This window comes from Uloborus diversus, chromosome 9, assembly GCF_026930045.1.
Source record: "Uloborus diversus isolate 005 chromosome 9, Udiv.v.3.1, whole genome shotgun sequence".
Lineage (NCBI taxonomy): Eukaryota > Metazoa > Arthropoda > Arachnida > Araneae > Uloboridae > Uloborus > Uloborus diversus.
The window spans coordinates 146,905,981-146,929,453 of NC_072739.1; the positions used below are offsets into that span (position 1 = coordinate 146,905,981).

The window sequence follows — 23,473 nt, forward strand, 5'->3', positions numbered from 1 at the left end:
GGTTGATTGCAAGCGTAGAGAGCAATTTTAATTCACTGCTTGATTATCATTAGGTGGAAACGTAGTAGAAAGATGCGGCAAAGTGTATCATTTGTGACGTCATCAAGACCACACCTTGTTTGAAAAATCGGACATTTTAAAAAATTAATTTAAAAATAACTGTTGGGAAAATTAAAGTATTTTCTGGATCCATGTTATTTTTTTTTTTATTGCTCATTCTATCCATTTCAATGACTAAAAGTACTACTTTTGACTGAAGGAAATCACCCCATTGCTTGTACATGAAGATGTTTTGTGTTAAAACATGAAGAAAATGTTCAATTGAGGGAGGGGGAAGCAAAGGAATATAAGTGCCAAAGTTTCAAGATAACCCGTACAAATTGTAGGAGAATCTCTTCTCTGTTTTGAATCAGGAGAGAGAACTAGTATCCATCGTAGGTGCTGCTAAAAATATCAACGAAAGCCTAGTTATGACCTGAACTTCAGATGCATTTGCTTTTTTGGCCAATTACATCCCTTTGCTTCTCACTGCCACAATTGCTTAAAGCAAACATCTATACCTCCTATCCAAAGTGCATAGTACAGTGCAGCCTTTTTTAAAAAAATATTTATTTGTTTGTACAGACTTGTACAAACAGAGATTATTCTGTTCTGTGTTTATATTTCAAAATTATTTTTGCTCTGATTTTGTATCTTTAGAATCAGAAATGGATGAAAATGCATCTCCTTCAAAAAAGTTAGAAGATTTAATTCACTTAGCGGAGCTGTGTGTCGATCTTCTGCAACAGAATAATGAGAATTATGCTGAGGTATGATTTTGCTTGCACTAAATCAAAAAGAATGAAAGCTTAATTTCTTTTGCTATCACAATCTTATTACTATATCAATAGGTATAAGTAGTGTAACTTAGAAAATCATTTGCACGATTTCATTTCAGAAACAATATCTTTTTAAAGTTGTAAATTGATTTGCATGGAATTTTAAATAGTTGTAAAACATATTTGCGTTTAAGCATATGTTGGCATTTAAGATCCTTATCTGAGTTTATTTTATTACTTTTAATGTTTAAAACGTAGATTCAATTTTCTTTTTTTTTTTTTTTTTTAAATCTTAGGTAGTCTTTTTATTTTTATTTTTGTCATGCAGAGGAAAAAAAGGTTTTGCTGTGCATTTTCCACGTTCTTTTCTTTTTTGTTAGATTGCATGATATTTATTACTCTTAAATTTAAAGTTGCATTATTTTCAATTTAATAAATGAGTATTTTAAAAAAATTTTGTTTATTTTGATTTCTCTCTATTAAGTTTAAATTTTTTCTTGAAAAGTCTATTTTGTTTGACAAAAATATATAAAGTGTTTTCCTCTTTTGTTATAAATGAAGTTAACTGCTCTCTAAATCTATGAAATATATTTTTGTAATTTTGTATCATTTTCAGGTAGTCATCTTCTTTAGATGCAGTTTTCATAATATACATTGTAATGCAGTTTAAGGTCATTTAATTTCTTTAAATTATGTTTTCATTAGTTTGAAATCTATATTTTTAAATTAATGGTATTCACCTTTTAAAGTTTTTGAGATATATTTTGTGAATTTCAGCTTATTGTTTGTGCTCTATTAAATTTCCAATTTAAATTTTAATTAATTCTTATACTAAGTCCTTTAGTCATTGGTAAACAAATGTCATTTAAACACAATGTACTCGCGTAAAATGACTAAAATGAAAAGCTTACTCCAAATGTAATCTCACTAAACTTCTGTTCTCTGTGTGTCTGTTCTCTGTAACGGAATTTCTTCTGTGTGTGGAAATTCCTTTGAATTAATCCTGATAGTTATGTTTATATATCTAAGCATTTTTTGCTGACTTTATCATTTGAGATAAAACACAGATAAGTAAACTTAAAACATTTTAACTTCAATGCATCCAAAACAACAATTGTGTAATTGATCGCTGTATATAACAGCTACCATATTTATATGTCAATGACTAAGTGAAACACTTGATTTTTCAAGTTTCAATGATGCCCCACTTACCCGAGTAGCGTCAACTCATCGGGCATTCATCGAAATCCGATCAAACTTTGATCGGCCGATGATCGGATTCCGATGAGTTTTCATCGGAAATTTCTCCAATATGTCTCTTCGGCAATAGTAGAATCCGATCATCGAAATCCGATGAATTTTGCTCCCTATACCGATGAGATTTGAAGCAATATACCAGCAATGCTGTTCCGAGGCGATGAATTTTGGATGAAAATACGATGAGAAGTAGTAAAAGCCGCGATATAGGTACCAGCAGGAGAAAAACAATTTAACAGTGGGAAGGGGGTCTGCCATCTTGGATGATTACGTGACCCTTCCGCCATCTTGAAAGCTTTGAGAACGGATATTTTCGGATGACGTCATTTGGAACAATTATTTAATATCTTTTAATTTTTTTAAAATAACTTGTTCATTTAGTTTCTAACTTCGGATAAACGTGATACATGAGTTTAATCTAACTTGCTTATGCCCGAAATCGAATCCTAGGCCTCTGGAATACGAGCTTCATATGCTAATCACTAGATAAATAATATTCTTTCCAAGGAGGAAAATACTGTGTTAAATGGAAAATCATTTGTGGCGCCATCTATCGGGGCCAAGGCCATGACAGATTTCTGAACGGAAAGTGAGAATTTTATTCAGTGAATAGGCTTGTGGCGCCAGTTAGTGAAGAGTCGGAGTCTATCATTTTGCCCGCAAACCGAGTCGGAGTCGGTAATTTTGGGAGTCAAATTGAACGGAGTAGAATAATTGTTTTGGAGATAGAGAGAAATCATTCAAGAGTTGGAGTCTCATTTTGTTTGCAATTCCAGTGAGGTAATCAGGGTTGGTATCATAGAGTTGAATTTGAATTGATTTTTCAGCAAGTCGGAGTAAATATTCTTCCAAAATCCAGGAGTCGGATTTGGAGTCCAAGTCTCAGTCATTTTTTTCTCCGATTCTCAACCCTGAATGTTGATCCGTATAACCTTACGTTTGATAAATGGTCGGATATTCGAATAATAAAACTTATCATATTTTAACAGTTGGGAGATTTCCAAAAATTTTAGATTGGGAAAATTTTTATCGGAAAATTTAAACCACCTACTTTTTTTCCGATGAAATGTAGCTCGGCAAATTTTCATCGGAAAATTTGATCGTTACGATCTCTTTTTCCGATGAAATTTTGACTGGCAAATTCTAATCGGAAAATTAGATCGTTACGATTTCGTTTTTCCATGAAAAACAGCTCATCGAAAACCGGTTCTCGAATGCTGATTGCAACGATATCAGCGTGCGTTTACGCAATGAGTTTAGTAGGAGGAGTCGATGATTGACCGAGCAAAATCCTATGAGTTGATGCTACTTGAGTAATTGCTTACTTAGAGATGGTTAGCCAGCAACAAGTTCTTAATGGAACTATTTTACTTGAACTTCACTGTCAACAATTCCATATCTTTGTTATCATCAGCAAACATATTAGTGTTTTCAAAAAGTCTGCTACTAACACCATACATAAGTTTAATTAGCAATGATAGCCCAAGAATTGAACCTTGTAAAACAGCAACTAAGACATCAGTTTACTTAGACTAATTATCTCTAACAACTATTTGTTTTCCATCGGTTAGCCCATTTCGAACACAAAATAAAGTTTTGGGAACCAACTTCAAAGCTCTAAAGCAGGGGTTTCCAACTTGTGGGTCCTGTCTCGTGAAGCATTTTGTGTGACGTTGCATCATTATTCTTACTTTTAAAATCTATAATATTATGCAGTTCAAAATTATTAAACAAGAAAATTATAGGATCTCTTTTATATTTCTTTGTAGCTATGTTTAATTGTGGTTAATTTATTAGTACATGTATATTGCTTAAATTGTTCAAAACGATGCCTTTGAGTGCCTATTTTGTTAATAGTTAATTGAATTATGTGTTATTTCTCATAAATTTTTAAAAAAATGATTTGAGTCATCACAAAAATATGGCAAACTAAAAATCTATATTTGAGTAAGAGTTTTAAAAATTGTAGTAGCTATTTTTTTCTTCTAATTTCTACTGTAATTCTGTCACACGCACTGTCAGTATGCAAAAAAGGAAAAAAAAAGTCAAGTACTTACATTAATGTGGTCAGCAGTGTTGGATCTAGACCCTTCCCAAAGGGGCAGCAGGAATCGAAAATTTTGAAAATTGGGGGAATTGAAATATCGTTTACCCCATATATTTCAGCGATTCTGAAACAAAGGAAACCATTTTATGTTCAAATGAAGAGTAAATACAGACTCTATACTAATCAAAAAATTAACTTTTATTTGTAACATTAAGACCAATTTTTCACAGAAAGTCGGGGGTTCTTCTTATCACAGAATAAATTTATAATATTGTCTACAAAAAAATTCCTCTCCTTGTGAACATGCTCCAAGGCTAAACTGTTCAATCGGTTTTATACAAATAAATAAATACAATACAAGTGTGACAACCAGCAACAGGCTCTGGGCCCTGCTAGGCTGGTCCTTGTCAATTTATTAGTCCTCAATGAAGATCAATGGCCCTCTTAAAGCTATCCACCCCTGTGCTCATTACCACCTCTTCAGGTAAACTGTTCCAAATGCCCACGACTCTACTAAAGAAGGAATTTTTTCTAATTTCCAGGTTAGCCTGAGATTTGAACAGCATAAAACGATGACCCCTCGTCCTGCTTTCTGTGCAAAAACTTAACCTGTTAACATCTTTCATTTTGATATGCCTCCTCTGACTCTCCTTTGCTCCAGGCTATACATATTATTCCAGAATTAGCAAATCTTTTTATCAAGACTTTTGGAGGCATCTAAACCTTTCGCACTTCATTAGACCCAACAACAACAACAAATGCTTGGGTTGGAATATCAGCTATATCTCGGTAATTTTGATCTGTATTGCCATCCACATCTCCCAGAGGACCTATTTGATTTTTATGAGCTTTTTTCTGCCGTCCAAAAAATTTTCTGAAATGTATTAAAAAGCATTTCAGAATGCATATCAAGGATTTCTGCTGTGATTCATTCCGAGTCACTTTCCTGTATCTTTACCAGCGTCTAAAATACTTTTTATAATTTTTAAATGAGCTTTATTCTTTAAGCTTCTTACATAATTTTGATTGGCTACCCCTATATTTATTTTCTGTACAAAAGTTTGCCTATTTCATGGACATTATTTTGAGTGAAGAGGAGAGGGAGAAATTAAGAAGGTTTGGAACTTCACATATGCCTCAAAAGTCTGTGGTGTAAGAAAAAATTGTAATAGTAAAGGCTGGATAGTACAATAATCCTGGAAAGACTTTTTCTCCATCATTTCAAACTATGCTGCTAAAATTTTATACTATACCATGTAAGCATTACTTAGATTAAGACATTTGCTTAAAATAGTTGTTTAGATTGACTAAGTTTTATGCACGCAATATTGCAGATTGTAAATAACTGTTTTGTGTTTACAAATAAATACAAATACAAATGTGACAAACAGCAACAGGCTCTCAGCCCAGCTAGGCTGGTCCTAGTCAATTAATTAGTCCTAATGAAGATCAATGACCCTCTTAAAGCCATCCACCCCCTTGCTCATTATCCCCTCTTCCGGTTAGCGGTTCCAAGTGCCTATGACCCTACTAAAGTAGTAGTTTTTCCTCATTTCCAGGTTGGCCTGAGATTTGAATAGCTTAAAACAATGACCCCTCGTCCTGCTTTCCGTGCAAAAACTTAACCCATTAACATCTTTCATTTTGATAAATTTAAACACTTGAATCATATCTCCTCTGACTCTCCTCTGCTCCAGGCTATACATGTTAAGCCTTTTAAGTCTGGTATCATAATCTAAATCTGAAAGTCCCTTTACAGATCTAGTAGCCCCCCTTTGAACCCTTTCCAATACAGAAATATCTTTCTTCAGACAGGGCCATCTGAAGAGCTGACGGTGCTCGGGGCGAAGGTTTTCTTTCGCCCCCCCCCCCCCCCCCCCCCCCGCCGACCATACACGCAGAAAAATCAAGTTATAACATCAGTGCATAATACATACTTGAATTTTTTACATATTAATGAACAGAACATTCAGAGGGCTATTCATAATACTAATTAAAACAGAAGCAATGAATCTGTTTCTAATATTTGTGAAACGTTAACCAACCAAAAACTTTTCAAAAATGGAAATGTTAAAAATCCAAATATTTATCTCGTAAAATGTTATCCCACTAGATAAAACCAAACAGTTAAAGCTGAATTGGTTATTCATATTGATCAAACCAAGAACACGAATAAATAATTTGCTGATTATAAAAAAGTATTTATCGAAGTAAATTACATCAAAATTAGATTTTGATCTGGACTCACCAATGATTCTTTTCAAGAGTTTTTTTGGTTTTACTTGTACCAACTTAATACCAGCTTTCATATATGTTATAAATAAAGATGTTAATTTTTTCATCAAATATTTGTAAATTTTAGGGAAAAGCCCACAAATACTCAAAAATCATCAAAAATTGTTCAGAATTGTGTTTTTGGAGCTCTAAGTTCGAAAAATCACTAGCCCTAATATTACAAAATATGTTCAGTAAATTACCGCCCATTAGCCAGGACTAAAGCAGAAATACATGAAATACACCTCCAGCTCAGTCATTTCCAGCCGAGGACTGCTGTTTCATGCTTATTAGCACTCATCAGCCCGGCATAGGAAAGTGACTGAGCTGGAGATGGAAAACCTGTTAAGGAAGCCAAGAGTGCGAAACAAACTGGTAGCTAATATAGAATTGGTTCTTTTTTATTTTGACCGATAAGCCAAAAGAAAAAATACTACTTTTCTGTATGGCTGTACAGTAGTGTTTGGAAGCATAACTGACAGTAATATCTTTTTAAGAAGTTGTGTTTATACTGCATCTAAAATAAATAATTTTAAATTGATACAATTTATTCAGATACAGTTTAGAAACTACAAGATTCAAAAGCCATGTTTATATGTCTTTTAACCAGAATCATACTTTTCAACACTTTGATCATTATTGATCTTGATTTCTTTTATCAACTCCCCTCCAAACGATGAAATTTGAATCTTTGGTAATTTTAAGTTAATCAAAACCATTCTGACTGTTCTAGGTTTTTCACAGATCAAATCTTAAAGTAATGTTTTCCCACAAGATTGGTAAATAATAAATGGATTTGGCTGATTATTTAACATTTTAATGGAACTTAAATGCAATTCATGTTTTTTTTTTTTTAATTTATTTGTGCTGATTGGACACTTACTCATCCAATCGACCAGTAAGAATCTGGCCAAACTTTTTGCGAAAAAATTTCAATAGCTGAGGCGTTTGGCAGTTTTTCAACGTTCTCTGTGTCTGAAACTAAAGACTACGTAATACTGTTTCTCGGTTTTCACCTTGTAACCAAAATATCGCCATTAAAGGAATCGTTAAAACTTTTGTTAAAATGTAAAATAATCCGCCAACTAAAATCCGCCTTTACTGTTTATTTTGAGAACATTTAGGATGAAAATGTTTAGCTTCATTTTATGGTTACCAAAAGTATCTGAGCATGTGGTGACAATATCTCTTTATTGAAAATTAGTAACAGACATTTTTACAAAATAGGGAGGGGTGCATTATCCGAGGTGTCCCAAAACAATTACCACAAATTTGGTAACATTTTAAGTCACTCTAAGAACCCACAATAATTGAAAGTTCCTAAAATAACTAAAACAAGTATAGGGGGATTAAGGGAGACTACATTTTTTAAAAACAGTTTGTACTTCAATAGCCATATAGACACAGCATGATTTAGAAAAGAATTCAATAAAAGCCAACCTAGGAAGTTATCTTTATAGTCGTTTTACTCGAAACTTGAAAATGTCCATTTACATCCCTTTGTTTCTCACTGTCTCATATAGAGAAGGTTTCAAGACTTCTTGTTCAAAAAAATTCAATGTCTAAAAATGTCAAAAAAATTCAATATATCTTTTTTTAAACAAGTGAAGTTTTATTTCATATTTTGTAAAATTTCAAATTTGCATATGCTTAAATGTGCTTTCGTTTCTAAATGAATACTATTTTGTTCTTTATACTTATTGCTATTTTACTTTTATGGGTAAGGAAGAAGCTCGAATTTTAATCATGTCCAAGCAGGTGTATTTTGAGTTCTTTCGTTTAAAACAGAAACCAAATGAAAGTAACGATTGTTTCTCATAATTATTACTGACCCAGGCAATGATGGGTATTTTTGCTAATATAGTATATTTAAACGAATTTTTTCTATTTGTGAATGAAATTCTGGACTTGAAAAATATAGTTTTTGTTAATTAACACTTTTTTATTTGTATTCTGCTATTTCAAATTATCCATAACTTTACTTCCAACTTTGGTTTAGCAAACTCGTCATAATTGTTTTGGTAAAAATTATTATATTTAATGGTTCATTCAAGAAAGGTGTTTAAATTTGTTTGTGATGTTAAAGATTTTTTTTTTTTTTTTTGTACTTATGGTTAGTTACACTGTAAAATTATGTATGGAAGAAATACATAAACTGTATATTTCTCAGTATTCATGTTGGCAAAGAAACTTTTAAAACACTTTGTAAGTAAGAGGTAGGTTTCATTGTTTTCCATTTCTGTTGGTGTTCAATGGTTTTGGATGTTGCATGGTTGTTGTCTTGCTGGGAATGAAAGTTATCTTTTCTTTTTGCATGCCTTAACAACATTTTGAAATGTTCATTGTTGTAATTTAATGTACTAATGTATATTGTGTTTTCTTTTTCTATCTATCTTCTTTACCCTGCTCTTCCCTCCATTCTTGATGTTGCCTTAAACCTGGTCCTACAGGCATTTCGATCGGTGAGTGTGTCCTTGTGTTGCGATTCTGGCTTTTCCCTTTACCGACTTTCCTTTCATTTTCAAAGGCTTCCACAAGTCTTCATTTATAGATGAATCATTTTACAGTGAACTGTCAAAAATCATTTGCAATTGAGTCACTTTAGAAAAAGTGCAGTTTTCATTGTTCTCATAAGTCAATTTAAGGTGGTTAAATATTTTTTCCTTTGCCTCAGTCTCCCAGGAAAAAATATTGTGTTATCTTTAAAGATACAGTAGGGTTTTTGTCCCCTTTTTCAAAACTTTATTTCAAACCTTTTGACGATCCCAAAAGTATTTCTTGTTTTATACAAATAGAGACAAATACCAATGTGACAACCAGCAACGGGCTCTGGGCTCAGCCAGGCTGGTCCTAGTCAATTAATTCTGCCCTCAATAAAGATCAATGACCCTCTTAAAGCTATCCACCCCCTTGCTCGTTACCACCTCTTCATGTAAACAGTTCCAAGTGCCCACGACACTACTAAAGATGTAATTTTTCCTAATTTCCAAGTTAGCCTGAGATTTGAACAGCTTAAAACAGTGACCCCTTGTCTTACTTTCCTTGCAAAAGCTTAACCCATTTATACATTTCATTTTGATAAATTTAAACAACTGAATCATGTCCCCTCTGACTCTCTTTCTAACACAATTGATGACTCCTCGTCCTGCTTTCCGTGCAAAAATTTAACCCATTAACATCTTCCATTTTGATAAATTTAAACACTTGAATCATGTCCCCTCTGACTCTCCTCTGCTCCAGGCTATACATGTTAAGCCCTGGTTTCCTAGAAGCGAAATCACCGAGCTTTGACATTGATACTCGGCGTGACGCTGAAATCAAAGTCAAGTGATTCCGGCGTGCCACTCACAACGCTGATCTTGCTCGGGCACGCATGCGCAGAGGAATCAAGTTTTCCTCTCGGCGAGAAGCGACGCCGAAGGTCGGCAATTTCCTCCTAGGAAACCAATGCTTTAAGCCTTTTAAGTTTGGTATCATAATCTAAATCTGAAAGTCCCTTTACTGATCTAGTAGCCCCCCTTTGAACCCTTTCCAATACAGAAATATCTTTCCTCAGATGAGGCAATCAAAACTGAACTGATCATGTTATCAGCAGTGTGTGTTCTAAATCTTTGGTGGTGGATTAAATTAAACTTAAGAAGAATAAAATATTTCTTCACAGGTATTAGCTTTTTCCCTATAAACAATCTAATTTTTGATATGAGGAGATAACATTTCCGGGCTTATTGGCCGTGGTCTAATTGGAGTAAAAATTCCAGACGTTTTGGCTTGCTTTGCTGCAGCCGTCGTCAGTGGTTTGAGTTTGGTGAGACTGATTCCTTGCTTCGGTGGCTCCGGTATTTAAGCAAACTGCTGCTGCGCAACTGGTCCTGATTGGGAGGCATTCTCAAGCCGCTGGTAGAATAAGGCTCAGAAAGGTGTGAGCATGTTCGTCATTGCCGCTTAGGAAACTATGATAAGTCTGCCGTAGCCGAACACAGCAAACAAGAAAGAGTCCACAACATCAAATTTGAAGACACAGAAATCTTGGCAACAACATCTCGTTACTTTGCCCGTCTTCATCGCGAAGCTATAGAAATTTTCAAACACCCCTTTAATTTCAACAGAAAAGAGGAGAATTTCAATTTACCAAAAATATGGCACCCTGCCCTTAGATCCGCTCGCCACAACAGTCTAAAACATACTGTGGTCCCATCCAATCAGAAACCGGTAGCCACCACGGCTTGTGAATCCCATCCAATCAGATACCAGGATCACCCAGCGGCTTGAATCTCATCCAATCAGGAACCTTATTCTACCAGCGGCTTGAGAATGCCTCCCAATCAGGACCAGTTGCGCAGCAGCAGTTTGCTTAAATACCGGAGCCACCGAAGCAAGGAATCAGTCTCACCAAACTCAAACCACTGATGACGGCTGCAACAAAGCAAGCCGAAACGTCTGGAATTTTTACTCCAATTAGATCACGGCCAATAAGCCCGGAAATGTTATCTCCTCATATTGACGCCGGCTGTGAAAGCCTTAAACAGTATTTAATCTAATTTTTATCTGATCTATATGATGCTTTTTCTTTTTTTTCTTTTTTAATAATGTTCACTGAGAAACAATTTTTCATTTGTGTTTTAACTGTGGAAGCTTTGAAAAAAAAAAAAAAACTGTTTGTTCCTTATCATGGTAAAATATTCACTATTTGTTTCATTTCCATGTTCCCTTGATCAATGTTTTATTTTTCCTCCTGCTTTTGATGTATAAATTAATATGTAAATTAAATTGAAAAGTACAATTTTTTAAAATATTTAAAAATTAGCAGCGTTTCGAACGGTGAACAGTAAAAGTTTTGTTTTAGGTATTGATGAGGTATTTGTTGTACCTCAAACAGAACTATCTTATCTTAAAGTATAGTTTTTTTCATGTACTGCAGGCATACCCCTTTATCCTTTTTGAAAAAAATTCTGTGAAAAGCTTTGTTCTACTTCGCCAATATTTGGAAGCTATAAAACGTAATTTAATATTTACATGTCTTGATATGTGGTTAAAAAAAATAAAGAAAAAAGAGAGAAGAAGAAAAAAGAAAAAATACATAATCTAAGTAAATTTCTCAGTTTCTATTTGAAGCTCAAAAAGAATTACCAAAAATGGTTGATTTTTTAAGCAATCTAATTTAGTATAGCATTCTTTTTCTTTTCCGACGGGGCTGTATAAGAGACCCACCTGAAAAGGCAGCTAGGGCCTTAACCAGACCTAGTGCGCTCCCCTACAATGCATCAGTCTTTCACGTATCACCATTAAGGCACTGATGCATGACACAGTTGGTTTTGACGCTCAGTTTCCACCAGATGGAGGCACCTGGGCTTTCTTTGATGCAAAATTGTGCTAGGAATTTAATTTTGCGGAGGGAATTCTAAGTTTAGGATAGTATATAAATGCTGTAATATCGTTATTTTTAAGGCATAAATAATAGTTTTAGAAAGTGGATGATGAAAGCTCTTTAAAAATAAGACATTCTGTGCATAGTTTCAATTTATCTTTATCATCTCTAAGAATCTAGGAGTTCTTTCTTTTATAGTACTCATAGACATTTGTAGGTCATTTTTGTGAGATAAATGATAAAAAGGAACAAATTTTGCAAATGCTGTAGTACCCTGGATGAATTTTGGATAATTTTTTATCACTTATTTTTTTAGACAGGTCATTGTGGCCATGATATTCAAGATAGGTGGCTGCAATTTTATTTTTATAATGTGCTCATCACATCCTTCAAATCATGAATAGCTGTTTTGATTTTTGAATCAAACTTCTTGAACAAAGGAAATTCAGAAAAAGTGGCATCAACCTCTTGAAAAAATAATAGAGAATATAAAGAAGGAGATAATTAAATAAAATTTCAACGGCTTTTCACAGCATCATGTTAGTTAAAAATAATATTTCAAATACAAATACAAAAGTTAGAGCCAGCAACAGTCTTTTGACCTAGCTGGGTTTGTCCTAGTCAATTTTTGAAAAGAAAAGTAAACCATTTTAAGATTCATTTACCATTTTAGACATTTATTTCATCATGTTGAAAATAAGTAACTAATGAAGTATGAAGTCAAAATTTCAACAAGTTATTACAAATTCCATTGCAGTAACTTTTTTTTGTTCTATGTTATTTTTGAATTCTTACTACCATTTAATAATTTATAGGATGAATAAATAGGTAAACTTCACATGAGGAATTATTTTGTAAATTTCCACTGTCAGAGATATAAGTTCAGATGTATATAAATAAAAGCTATTAAATGTAAAGAGTTCTCTACTTTTTCTTTATTTAGATTATTGAAGCAATAATCAAGAAATTGCGTCAAAAATATGCTTAAAAATTGCTTTGTTATTTATAGATTTTGTTTAAAAAATTGCAATAATACTGCTTTAGTATTATTTTTCTAAATATCGTCTAAACAATTCTGATGTGTGACGATTAAATGGAACATATAGTGCCAAAAGCAGAAGATAAAGACCAAAATTTAATTAACAGTGCAACAAACGATTCGTCATCTTTCTGATGAAGCTGAGTGCTTTGTGACTACTCTACTCAGGGCCAGATTTAGGGGAGGGCAAGTGGGGCTACTGCCCTGGGGCCTCCACAACAAAGGAGCCCCCACAATAAAATTTTTACAAAGAATCCTAACTTTCATGGGTCGAAAATATCGAATATATACATATATATATCAAAATATTCGGATATATATCAAAGTATCGAATATTTTCAAAAATGTGATGGTCTTTTCGAACCCTGGTTAGGGACCTCCGCTCCTTCGTTGCCCCGGGGCCTCCACACTTCCAAATCCAGCTCCGACTCTACTAAGCGAAAGCCGTTGCCTTCTTGAATTTATTTATTTGCATTTTTGCTACACCCTACCATTATCTTAAAACTACAACTTATTTACCGTTAAAAATTTCAAATTTATCTGTTAAATTTTAACAGAGCATGTATGTAATATCAATGAATAAAGTAATCAAAAATAAAAATTATTCTCACTTTCTAAAGTGTCTTTGCTTTGCATGATAATTTTTGTTCACTGCTATGTTACATATCAGCATGCAGTGAACTGTTTTGGTGTATTTTGTTTTGCTATAGCATAACTGTATATTGTTCTATGTTGTGTGAAATGTTTTAAAAATAAATGTTTGTCTGTCTTTCTGTGTGCTTCTTATAAATAGGATGCGGTAAGTATATATGTGCTTTACAACCTGTTTCTTTTTCTTTTTTTTAATTTGCAGATTTTCTTTACAAGGCCTGATATATCCGTCATTGAAGGCAATGAAACCTACTTTCAATGAACTGCAGTTTTGAATTTGTTTACACTCATAAATAATTAATTAAATATTTTTAAAACTTTAAATCACCTTCTGTTTAATTATCTACTGGTTTTTACCTTAATTAAGAATGCAAACACGTTATTTATTAATTGAGAAAAAGAAACATTTTTACTATGCACACTACAATTTGCTATTGAGTTCAGTGCAGAACTAAGTATATTTTCTTATTCTTATTTTCCCCATTTTATTGCAGCTATAAAGTTGATATAGTCTTTTTATGTCATAACACTAAATTGTCTGTAAAGAATATTATATAGTTAAAAGTTTTTTTATTGCTTTTTACATTCTGGGTAAAGTTTACTTACAATAGTATGAATGCATCTAAATTTGTATTGATACAGTGAACTTGTGCACATAAAAACATTAAACTTCTTGTTAAATCTAGAAGTGTGATTAAATTACAAAAAAGAAGTAGTTATTTATATGTGTGTTTGTGGGGAACCTCTGACCTCACTTTGGAGAGCTAGTTATTACAGTCAAACCTCGTTATATATCATGACACCCGGATTTCACGACACTCCGGATGTCACGTCACTTTTTCAAAGTCCCGAACTTATACCATATAATTTTAATGTTAAGTAGCTCCGGATTTTACGACAGTCTTTTTGGTGCACTTCCAGATATGACAACACTTCGAGCTGTGCCGACTTAATCAAATATTTCTTTGCAATTTTTAATGAAAACATCTGTAAATGTTTGTTGTAGGTGTTAAAAACTCCCAAAAGGCACAATGAAGAAAGAAAGACTAAAACGAGTCTAGATGTGGATTAAAATATATTTGAAGAACTTAAGACATCTTACAACATACCGTGCTGCACAACTCACGCAGCAGGTGAAACGGAACAACAACCAACAGTGTTGCCAATTGAGTATAACTAAGATACATAATAAAACTCACGATGCCAATCAGTTTCACCAATAAATGAAAAATTACTAAAAACATAAATATAGTGTGAGAGGTATATATTTTTAACATGCTCCCTTGCCTATCACACTAGATACAACACAATGAAAATAAAACTTCTAATTAAAAATACAACCATTAAGCAAAAAAAATACTGACATGGCAAACTCTAGGTACTACAATACAAAAAAAAAAAAAAAAAACCTTCAATACACTTTTAACAGAAATTAAATTCGAGAAAATAAAAAGTATGTCCATAGCTGCAAACTCTGTCCATGGTTGCAGGACTTCAAAAGAATTAATAATAATAAAAAAACCAAACAAGTCATCACATAGTTCAAATGACTCAATGTTCCTTTGGAAACTTGTTTTGTCATGGCATCTGCCACATTCTCCTTTGTGGGTATATGCTCAAACTTCAATATATTACTGGAAACCAGGTCACGTAGAAAATGGTGTTTGATATCTATCTGCTTACTTCTTTCTGAAGTCACTCTGTTGTTCGCAATGAATATTGCTCCCTGATTGTCCGCATTCACAACTTGAGGTGAGGCAAATAAGCGGCTACTTACTACCTCTTTTACCAAGCTATTGAACCACAAGATTTCTTTTGCTACGTGGCACATGGCTACATATTCGGCTTTGGTGGAGGACAAAGCAGTGATGGTCTGCTTTTTGCTAGACCAAGATATTGGTCCTCCAGCAAGTAAAAGCATGTATCCACTGAAGGATTTCCTGTCGGTCTTGTCCCCTCCCCAGTCGGCATCCGAGAAGGCAAGCAATTCTTTTCCCGTGCTTTGGAACTTCAATTTCCGGAACTTAGTACCCTTGAGGTATCTGAGGATATGCTTGACTCCTCTCCAGTGCTCTTCCATCGGCCTTTCGTTTGAATTGACTCATGTATGTACTTGCATATGCGAGATCAGGTCGTGTGCCGCAAGCCAAGTACAAGAGGCTGCCGACAGCTTGTCGATAAGGGAAGCTGGCCCCCGTTTGCTTCGATTCCGCCCACTGCTGATCATCGGGCTTGCAGTACTTGATGCTTGGGTCTAATGGTGTAGCAGCTGGTTTTGCATCACTCATCTTAAATGTGTCTAAAATTTCAGACGCATAAGCAATTTGATCCAGCGTGATCGACCCATCTTCTTCTCTGTTAATCTGCATCGACAATAATTGGCTGGCATGACCTAGGTCTTTTGCAGTGAACTTTTCTTTAATTTTTCCTTTGAACTTGTTTATTTCTTCTATGCCGCCAATGATTAGGAGGTCATCGACATAGACTCCAATTATGATGTTTCTCTCATGGCAAAAATAGATACAAGGGTCTGCTTTAGCTCTTATTAATCCATAATCGATTAGGAAGTCATTCAAACAAGAATTCCACACTCTTCCCGATTGTCGAAGACCATATATACTCTTTTTCAGGTGGCAGACAAGGTACTCTTTACCTTTTTTAATGCATCCATCAGGCTGTGCCATATACAGGTCCTCTTCTAAAACGCCATTGAGATAGGCAGCTGTTATATCCGTTTGATGGACTTCATAATCCTTTTCGGCAGCTATTGCAAGTAACAGTCGAATGGATTTAAGCTTGATGACAGGCGCAAAGGTGTCTTGGAAATCCTTGCCAGATACCTGAACACAACCTTTTGCAATTACTCTGGCCTTGAATTTTGCTCGTTTTCCAGATTCATCCTTTTTTCTGCGAAACAGCCATTTGGACGGTATTATCTTCACGCCTGGTGGTCTTGTGGTGAGTTCCCATGTTTGGGCTTGAGTGAGGTTTGCAATTTCTTCATTCATTGCCTCTCTCCACATGTCTGCTTCAGGGGATTGCATGGCTTCAGTGACTCACTGGGTCTCTCTCATCATGGAGTGTCTCTTTGGCATTGTAGAGATAGTAATCCGAAAGGTGTTTGGGAAGATTCACAGGCCTTGCACCTATTCCCCTCTTGCTTCCACTGCCTGAACTGCTATTTGACGCTTCAGCAATAACATCATCGTGTGCGTCATGCACTTCTTCAATAGTATTTCCAAATGATTCATTTAAATCTTCACACTTGTCATCTGGGACGTCTTCTATCTGTTGAATCGAGCACGCTTCAGTGCATAAATCCTGTGATTCTTGATGATTTAAAGGCATTTGGTTTCCTAAATTTGAAAGATCAACTTCTTCTTCAGATGTATACATGCAGTTTTCATCTAAGCTTTCAATGCTAAGAATAGCTCCTTCTGCAGTATCATTACAATTTTCCATCTTCAAGGGGAAAACATTTTCTTCGAAGATCACATCTCTGCTTACGAAAATCTGTTTTTTCTTCAAATCGTATAGCTTGTAGCCTTTGACTCATAGGCGGATTTAGGACTGAGTTCCTGGGGGGGCAGGATTTTTTTTTTTTTTTTTTTGGAGCAACATTTTTAATTGCCCTCCCCCCCCTTCCCATGTTTTTGTCTGTTTTCTGTGATGCGTAAGGCCATTCTTTACTTTTTTATGTGTCGTTTTCATTACTGTGTGTAATCATGCTGTCCTTTTTAAATTGACCTTAAAAGAGAGGGGGCTGGTATTAAGAGAGTAACACAGTGCTCCCTTTTAAGTGGGATATAGACTATCTCCAGTTTTAGGGGGACCGGGGGTTACTCCCCCGGAGGAAATTATCTAAAATGGATATAAAATTCTGCATTTTGAAGTCTTATAAGGGTTAATTAGAAATAATAGGCAAATATTTTTTTTTTTTTTTTTTTAAAGTTTTACGCTTTAAAAGTGCTTTGTGATGCAAGTTAATACTTTAAAAGAAATGGTGCACAGATTTAGAGAATAGGTATCAAGAGAGTAACATACTACCCACTTGAACAATTCTTAATTTATACACTTGATAAGAAATAAAATTGAAGCACACTTTGCTTAGGAGTTTCAAAGACTTGTCTAATTATTTTCAAGGTTTGGTTGGTTAGATTGGGGTTTTGGTTCAAGAGCCCTTGTAGGCTATACTGCGCCAATCTTTTCAGGGATTTTAGAACCTATCAATAATTTGCACTTTCCAGCCTCTGAAATTGAGTAGTAGATTATACACTTGTACAGTATTGTTCAAACTTTGTAAGAAATGGCTATTTTAAGTTTCAAAGAAAAAATAAACTTTAATTTCCTTTTCAAAAAAGAAAAAATCATGATTTTTTTTTGTTATAAGATTTTGGAAGATAAGTTGTTACTATATAAACTCCTCCCAAAACTGGGGAGCATTGTCCCCTTTGCCCCCCCCCCCAATAAATTCATCCATGCTCTTCTAAACTGTTCAAAAACGAAAAAATAATGATTTTTTTTTTTTTAAATTTTTGGAAGATGTGTTGCTACTACATAAAGTCCTCCCAAAACTGGGGGGGCATTGCCCCCCTCTGACCCCCCATAAATCCGCCCATGCTTTGACTCCAGTTGGATAGCCAACAAAAACGCATTCTATAGCCTTTGGGTCAAGTTTGCTTTTCCTTGAATGTGTGCGAGTATGACTCCATGCCCTGCATCCAAATACCTTGAGGTGATCTACTTTACTTTCAGCGCTTGACCAAACTTCATCGGGGATCTTGCCATTATTGCACAGGATGGTCGCTTGTTGTTTAGGTAGGCTGCAGTAGCTGCTGCTTCGGCCCAAAATTCATGGCCTGCTCCGGATTCAATTAGCAAACATCTTGTTGTGTTTATTAACGTCTGATTCAATCTCTCCAATTTGCCATTTTGCTGAGGTGTTTCTGGCACTGTAAGTTGTCTTTGGATCCCATGCATGGTGAGGTACTTGTCAAAACTTGCATTCTTGAACTCTCCCCCATTGTCACTTCTCAGAATCTTGATCTTGTTGTGGATGTTTTCAACTGTGCGGCGGTACTCGTCAACTTTTTCCAATACTTCTGCTTTGGCCTTCATAGTATATAACGTAGTATAATGTGAGTAGTCATCTGTAAATGTGACAAAATAGCTTGAACCTCCAAGAGACGAAGGGGAAATCTTGCCAACAACATCTGAGTGTATTATTTCAAGGAGATCCTTGGCTCGTGTGCTGGCAGACTTCGGAAACTTTTTCCGCTTCATTTTCCCTTGAATACAGATGGTGCAAGGTTTATTTGCCGATTCTTTGTCTTCTTCAAGAGGATCCAAATTTTTGATGGCACAGTAGTGTGGGTGACCGAGCCTTCTGTGCAACAGTTCAGTATTTTTAGTTCTAGTCATACAGGCAGTTTCTATCTGTTCTTCAATGATGTAAAGTCTTCCTTTTTTCTTGGCTGACAGGAATGTTTTTCCCTCGCTGTCGATTATTTTGGCTTTGCCATCTGCAAATTCCACTTTAAAGCCTTTCTCTTCTATTCTTCCAATAGACAGTAAATTTCTTCCTAGCTCTGGGACAAATAAAACATCTTGAATGATAATGTTTCTTCCTTCGTTTTCTTCATGTATGCAAAATGAAATATTTCCAATCCCACTGACTTTTATCCTTTCGGAATTAGCCACTTCAACTTCAGATGCATATTTTCTCAGACTAAGGAATTTTCTTCTGTCAGAAGTCGTATGTTCTGTGGCTCCGCTGTCCAGGATCCAGAGTAGGGGGTTCACTGATGCCATATCATTTCTTGCAGGAAGTGCACTGTCTCTTCTTTGTTCTCCAGTTTTGGAATTATTTTTATTTCCTTTCTGTGAATTGCAGTTCTTTGCAATGTGGCCCCATTCTCCGCATGAGAAACACTTAATTTTTCTTGGTTTGGCTTCATGTTCTTCTACTGGTTTTCTTGATAACCACCTTCTTTCATTCTTCTCGTTTGGTTTCCATGAGGGGGGGTTGTAGTTTCTTGTATGGAGTGCTGCTTCTTCGTGGTAAAAATTATCACTTCTGCTTACTCTTTTTTCCTCTAAAAGTAGTTTTGATTTCACCATTGAGGTTGATAGGTTAACTTCGTCTTTCTCTAAATTTAGAATCAGATTTTCGTATTGCTTTGGCAATCCAATCAGCATTATTAATGCCACTTCCCTATCTGTAAAGGCGTAGCCTCCGCTCGCAAGTTTTCAATGAATGTCTATTAGTCGACTTAAATAGGTGTGCATTGTTTCATTATTTTTCATTGTTGTATTGAAAAATTCTTTCATCAATTGTATGGTGTGCAGCAGTCCAAACTTAGTGTGGATATCTTTCAATGTATTCCACGCTTCTTTCGCGCGGTTGCAATCGCCGATGTCGTCGAGAAAATTGTCTTCAACAATTAAAAAAAAGGAGTTAAAGCTTCTTCATTTCTTCTAATTTGGTTGTCTGTCATTTCATGACCGTATCCGGGCTCAACCGCCTCCCAGCAGCGTTTTTGCACCATCAGAGCACGAGCTCTAATGACCAAGAATGGTAGTTGTCAGAATTCAATTTCGGCAATTTATGCTCGTCGGTAGCCATTTCTTTTTCAGTTCCTTCTAATGAACCTTCAAATGAAAAAAATAAGATGACCAACTTCTTCAAAAACGAGTTAAATTGCTTCTTCTAAAACCTTACTTCGGGAATCGCTGCTAGTTAGGCCTAGTTCTTGCATCAGTCGATCGTTCGTCGATCCTCTCCATTTATTCCAAGAGCGTTCGTGCTGATAACGTGTTAAAAACTCCCAAAAGGCATAATGAAGAAAGAAATACTAAAACGAGTCTAGATGTGGATTAAAATATATTTGAAGAACTTACGACATCTTACAACATACCGTGCTGCACAACTCACGCAGCAGGTGAAACGGAACAACAACCAACAGTGTTGCCAATTGAGTACAACTAAGATACATAATAAAACTCACGATGCCAATCAGTTTCAGCAATAAATGAAAAATTACTAAAAACATAAATATAGTGTGAGAGGTATATATTTTTAACAGTAGGAACTTCGGACTCTGACAAGAGATTTGACCATGCATGACACCTCCAGAATGGTGAGGGGCGAGTAGATAAGTTCTGAAAAGTACAGGGTTCAGACTTTGACAGAGGGACAATAGAAAGGAATTCAAAGCAATTGGATTGTAACACTGGACGAGAGAAACAACAGGAGAAGAGAAGGACCATAGCTACCTTAAGCTGTGGGTGTTTACTACAAACTTCTCCCATGAGAGAAAAGGATATAAGAGCTCTTCATTAGATTGAAAAGGGATACACAACTCCAAAGTGGATAAAAGAATTTGAAATTTTTTTTTCAACTTCAAAAGGGGGAGGGGGGGGGGCTTAGACGTCAAAACCTAATCAAATTTAGGACGGAATCTTGATCTTGAATTGGTTTCTTTCTTGCTGATACTTTTGTGGAATGGAGGAGTGTTAAAAATGCTATTGAAAAGTTAGTTTAGTAAGAAAAGTTTTTAGTTACACAAATAATAATAATAATAATAATAAATAAAGATTTTTTTTAAAATAATTTTTGTTATATAAACCAATAATTCAAATTTACATTAGTTAAATCTAATTTAAAATGTATATAAATACTATTACAGTAGAAGACCATTATAACGCCGACCTGTATAACACAATTCTCTATAAACCGCACTACTTTTCAGAAGTAAACAATAGGTTTTGAAGTTTAAAAAATTCCTCTGTTTTGCTTTGCAAAAATAAAAATTGTTAGGCAAATTAAATTTTGCAAGTTTTTCATCTTTCCATCTTAATTCAAAGCTTTTAAATTGAAAATTAGTACTCATAGTAAACAGAAAATACCAGATGGCTCTTGAAAATGCAGCTGTTATGCAAACCATGAAGCTAGCAGAAGTGCAGGATATTTCACTTTCTTGTAATAATGAAAAATTATTTATTTGTGAATGATTCATTGTATAATTAGTTCTTTAATACTCATTGCAGATAAAACTCATTCTGAAGTGCTAATATATAGATATATTCTGAATATTAGTTTAAAAATTTGTGAAATGACCTATATAACGCAAAAACCTGTACAATGCAAAAGCTCTGGTCCCAAGGTGTGCGTTATAATGGTCTTCTACTGTAATTTTTTTCATTAAATCCAATTAATTTTAATATTTAATTTTAATGTTAATTAATGTTTAATTATGAATTTTTAAACTATTCCGGTTATGACGTCTCTCCAGCTATGACGACACTTTGTTGACTGTCCCAAATGTGTCGTGATAAACAAGGTTCAACTGTAATCACATTATCCAACTGATGACAGTAACTAAATAATGAAAACAATTGATTGTATATTGTGTCAAAAAGAGTTTTTCAAATACTACAATTTTTGATTTTGTCTGCAGGACAATTGTAGGGGTTAGTTCATCATTTTGTAACCAAACTTTGTCAAAACAGCATCGGATTCAACCTCATTTCGTGCATCTTTACCTTCTTGGCTCTTTTCTTTTTGTTGTTATCAGTCTTGTGTAATATTGTGCTTGATAGTATGTTGGCGAAATATTAGTAAAACTCCCAGTCATCAAAATGAACCCTTTACAAAATCAGGATCTTGGAAACAAGCGAATGTACGGAAATCATGATCACAAAAACTGATCATGCTAATATATAAAATAGAAAAGTATATTTTCAATCTTAAATTAGTGTATTAAACAGGGTTCGTACGGGTCACGGAAATCCTGGAATGTCATGGAAAATAAATAAATAAATTTCAGACCTGGAAAAGTCATGGAAAATTAATATTTTCATTAAAAGTCATGGAAATTTTTTTAAAATCATGTAAAGATGTCTTGAGTAGTAAGAAAGTAACAAAACGAAAAGAGCGCTAGAAATATTGAGTGATTTAGTAATATTGCTTATATATTGAACAATCTCAAAAACAAATCCGAGTTTCGGTATCCAATTTCATCCGCTTCTGTAACAGCTGCTCGCCTTTTTTTGTGATGTGATTTTACTACTGAGGCATCACTAATTTTGAACTCACCATTATTTTCAGTACTTATATTTTATATTCTGTAGTAGTGGACTTGCACGTTCTTGGTTTTGCCACGCCCCCTCAAAAAGTGTAATTCAATTGCATCGGAGTTTGTTTATACTACTCGTAAAAAGTTCATTATTAAATGTATCAGAGTTTATCTTATGTTAAAGATTTTAGTCAGGCGATAGAACATAGAAATAGGGGAATTTTACTATAAAACAGTAGTACCCAACGTACAGCTCACAAAACTGATTCTTTTGGCCAACTGAGATATCTGGTTTGGAAAAATGAATTTACTGAAAAAAGTAGCTTTGCTTTAATGAACGAATATGCTGTCCAGTTACATGGGTGATTAGATGCACTATTGACATCAAAGGGCAATGTTTTTATGAAGTAAATTTATTATTAGAAACTTAGTAATGACTAATTAAATTTTTGTCCCATTCATTACTATTCTACCCTATTTATTAAATATTAAATTTATTAGACATTTAAACATCAGTGTATTGCATTCACTACTTGAATTTATGTGATAAGGACAAATAAGAATAATTTATTAGTTCCTGCAGTGTGCACTGATATTTTTCAGTCACAAGTGAGTGCTCTAATGAGGTAGTGGCACTCACTTAAAAGTTTTTCTAATGCCCATTTCCGAAATTGGCAAGCTTGACATTAAATACAGTGAAACCTGTGTAAGTTGACCACTTGCGGTGCACTACTTTATTGGTCAACTTAAACTGCTGGTCAATTTACAAAGGTTCATTTATATGATAAGGGCTAATTCCGTGCCTGAAAAAAAGCGGTCAACTTAGACAGGTGGTCAACTTACAAGGGTGGTCAACTTCACAGGTTTTACTGTAGTGCTATATCTCTTTGTGTAACAAGGTTATAAACATTTTTATGAAGTCATGACAAAGTTTTGGAAAAGTCA

General features: G+C 34.5%; 1 protein-coding gene across 1 annotated transcript in view; it reads left to right on the forward strand.

Annotated features, from left to right (window-relative positions):
- LOC129229912 (calcium-dependent secretion activator 1-like) overlaps positions 1-23,473 on the forward strand; it is a 168,923-nt gene that overhangs the window by 97,216 nt on the left and 48,234 nt on the right. Inside the window, exon 19 of the mRNA XM_054864293.1 lies at positions 700-809. Coding sequence (XP_054720268.1) covers positions 700-809 — 110 coding nt within the window. The remainder of the gene's footprint in view (positions 1-699; positions 810-23,473) is intronic.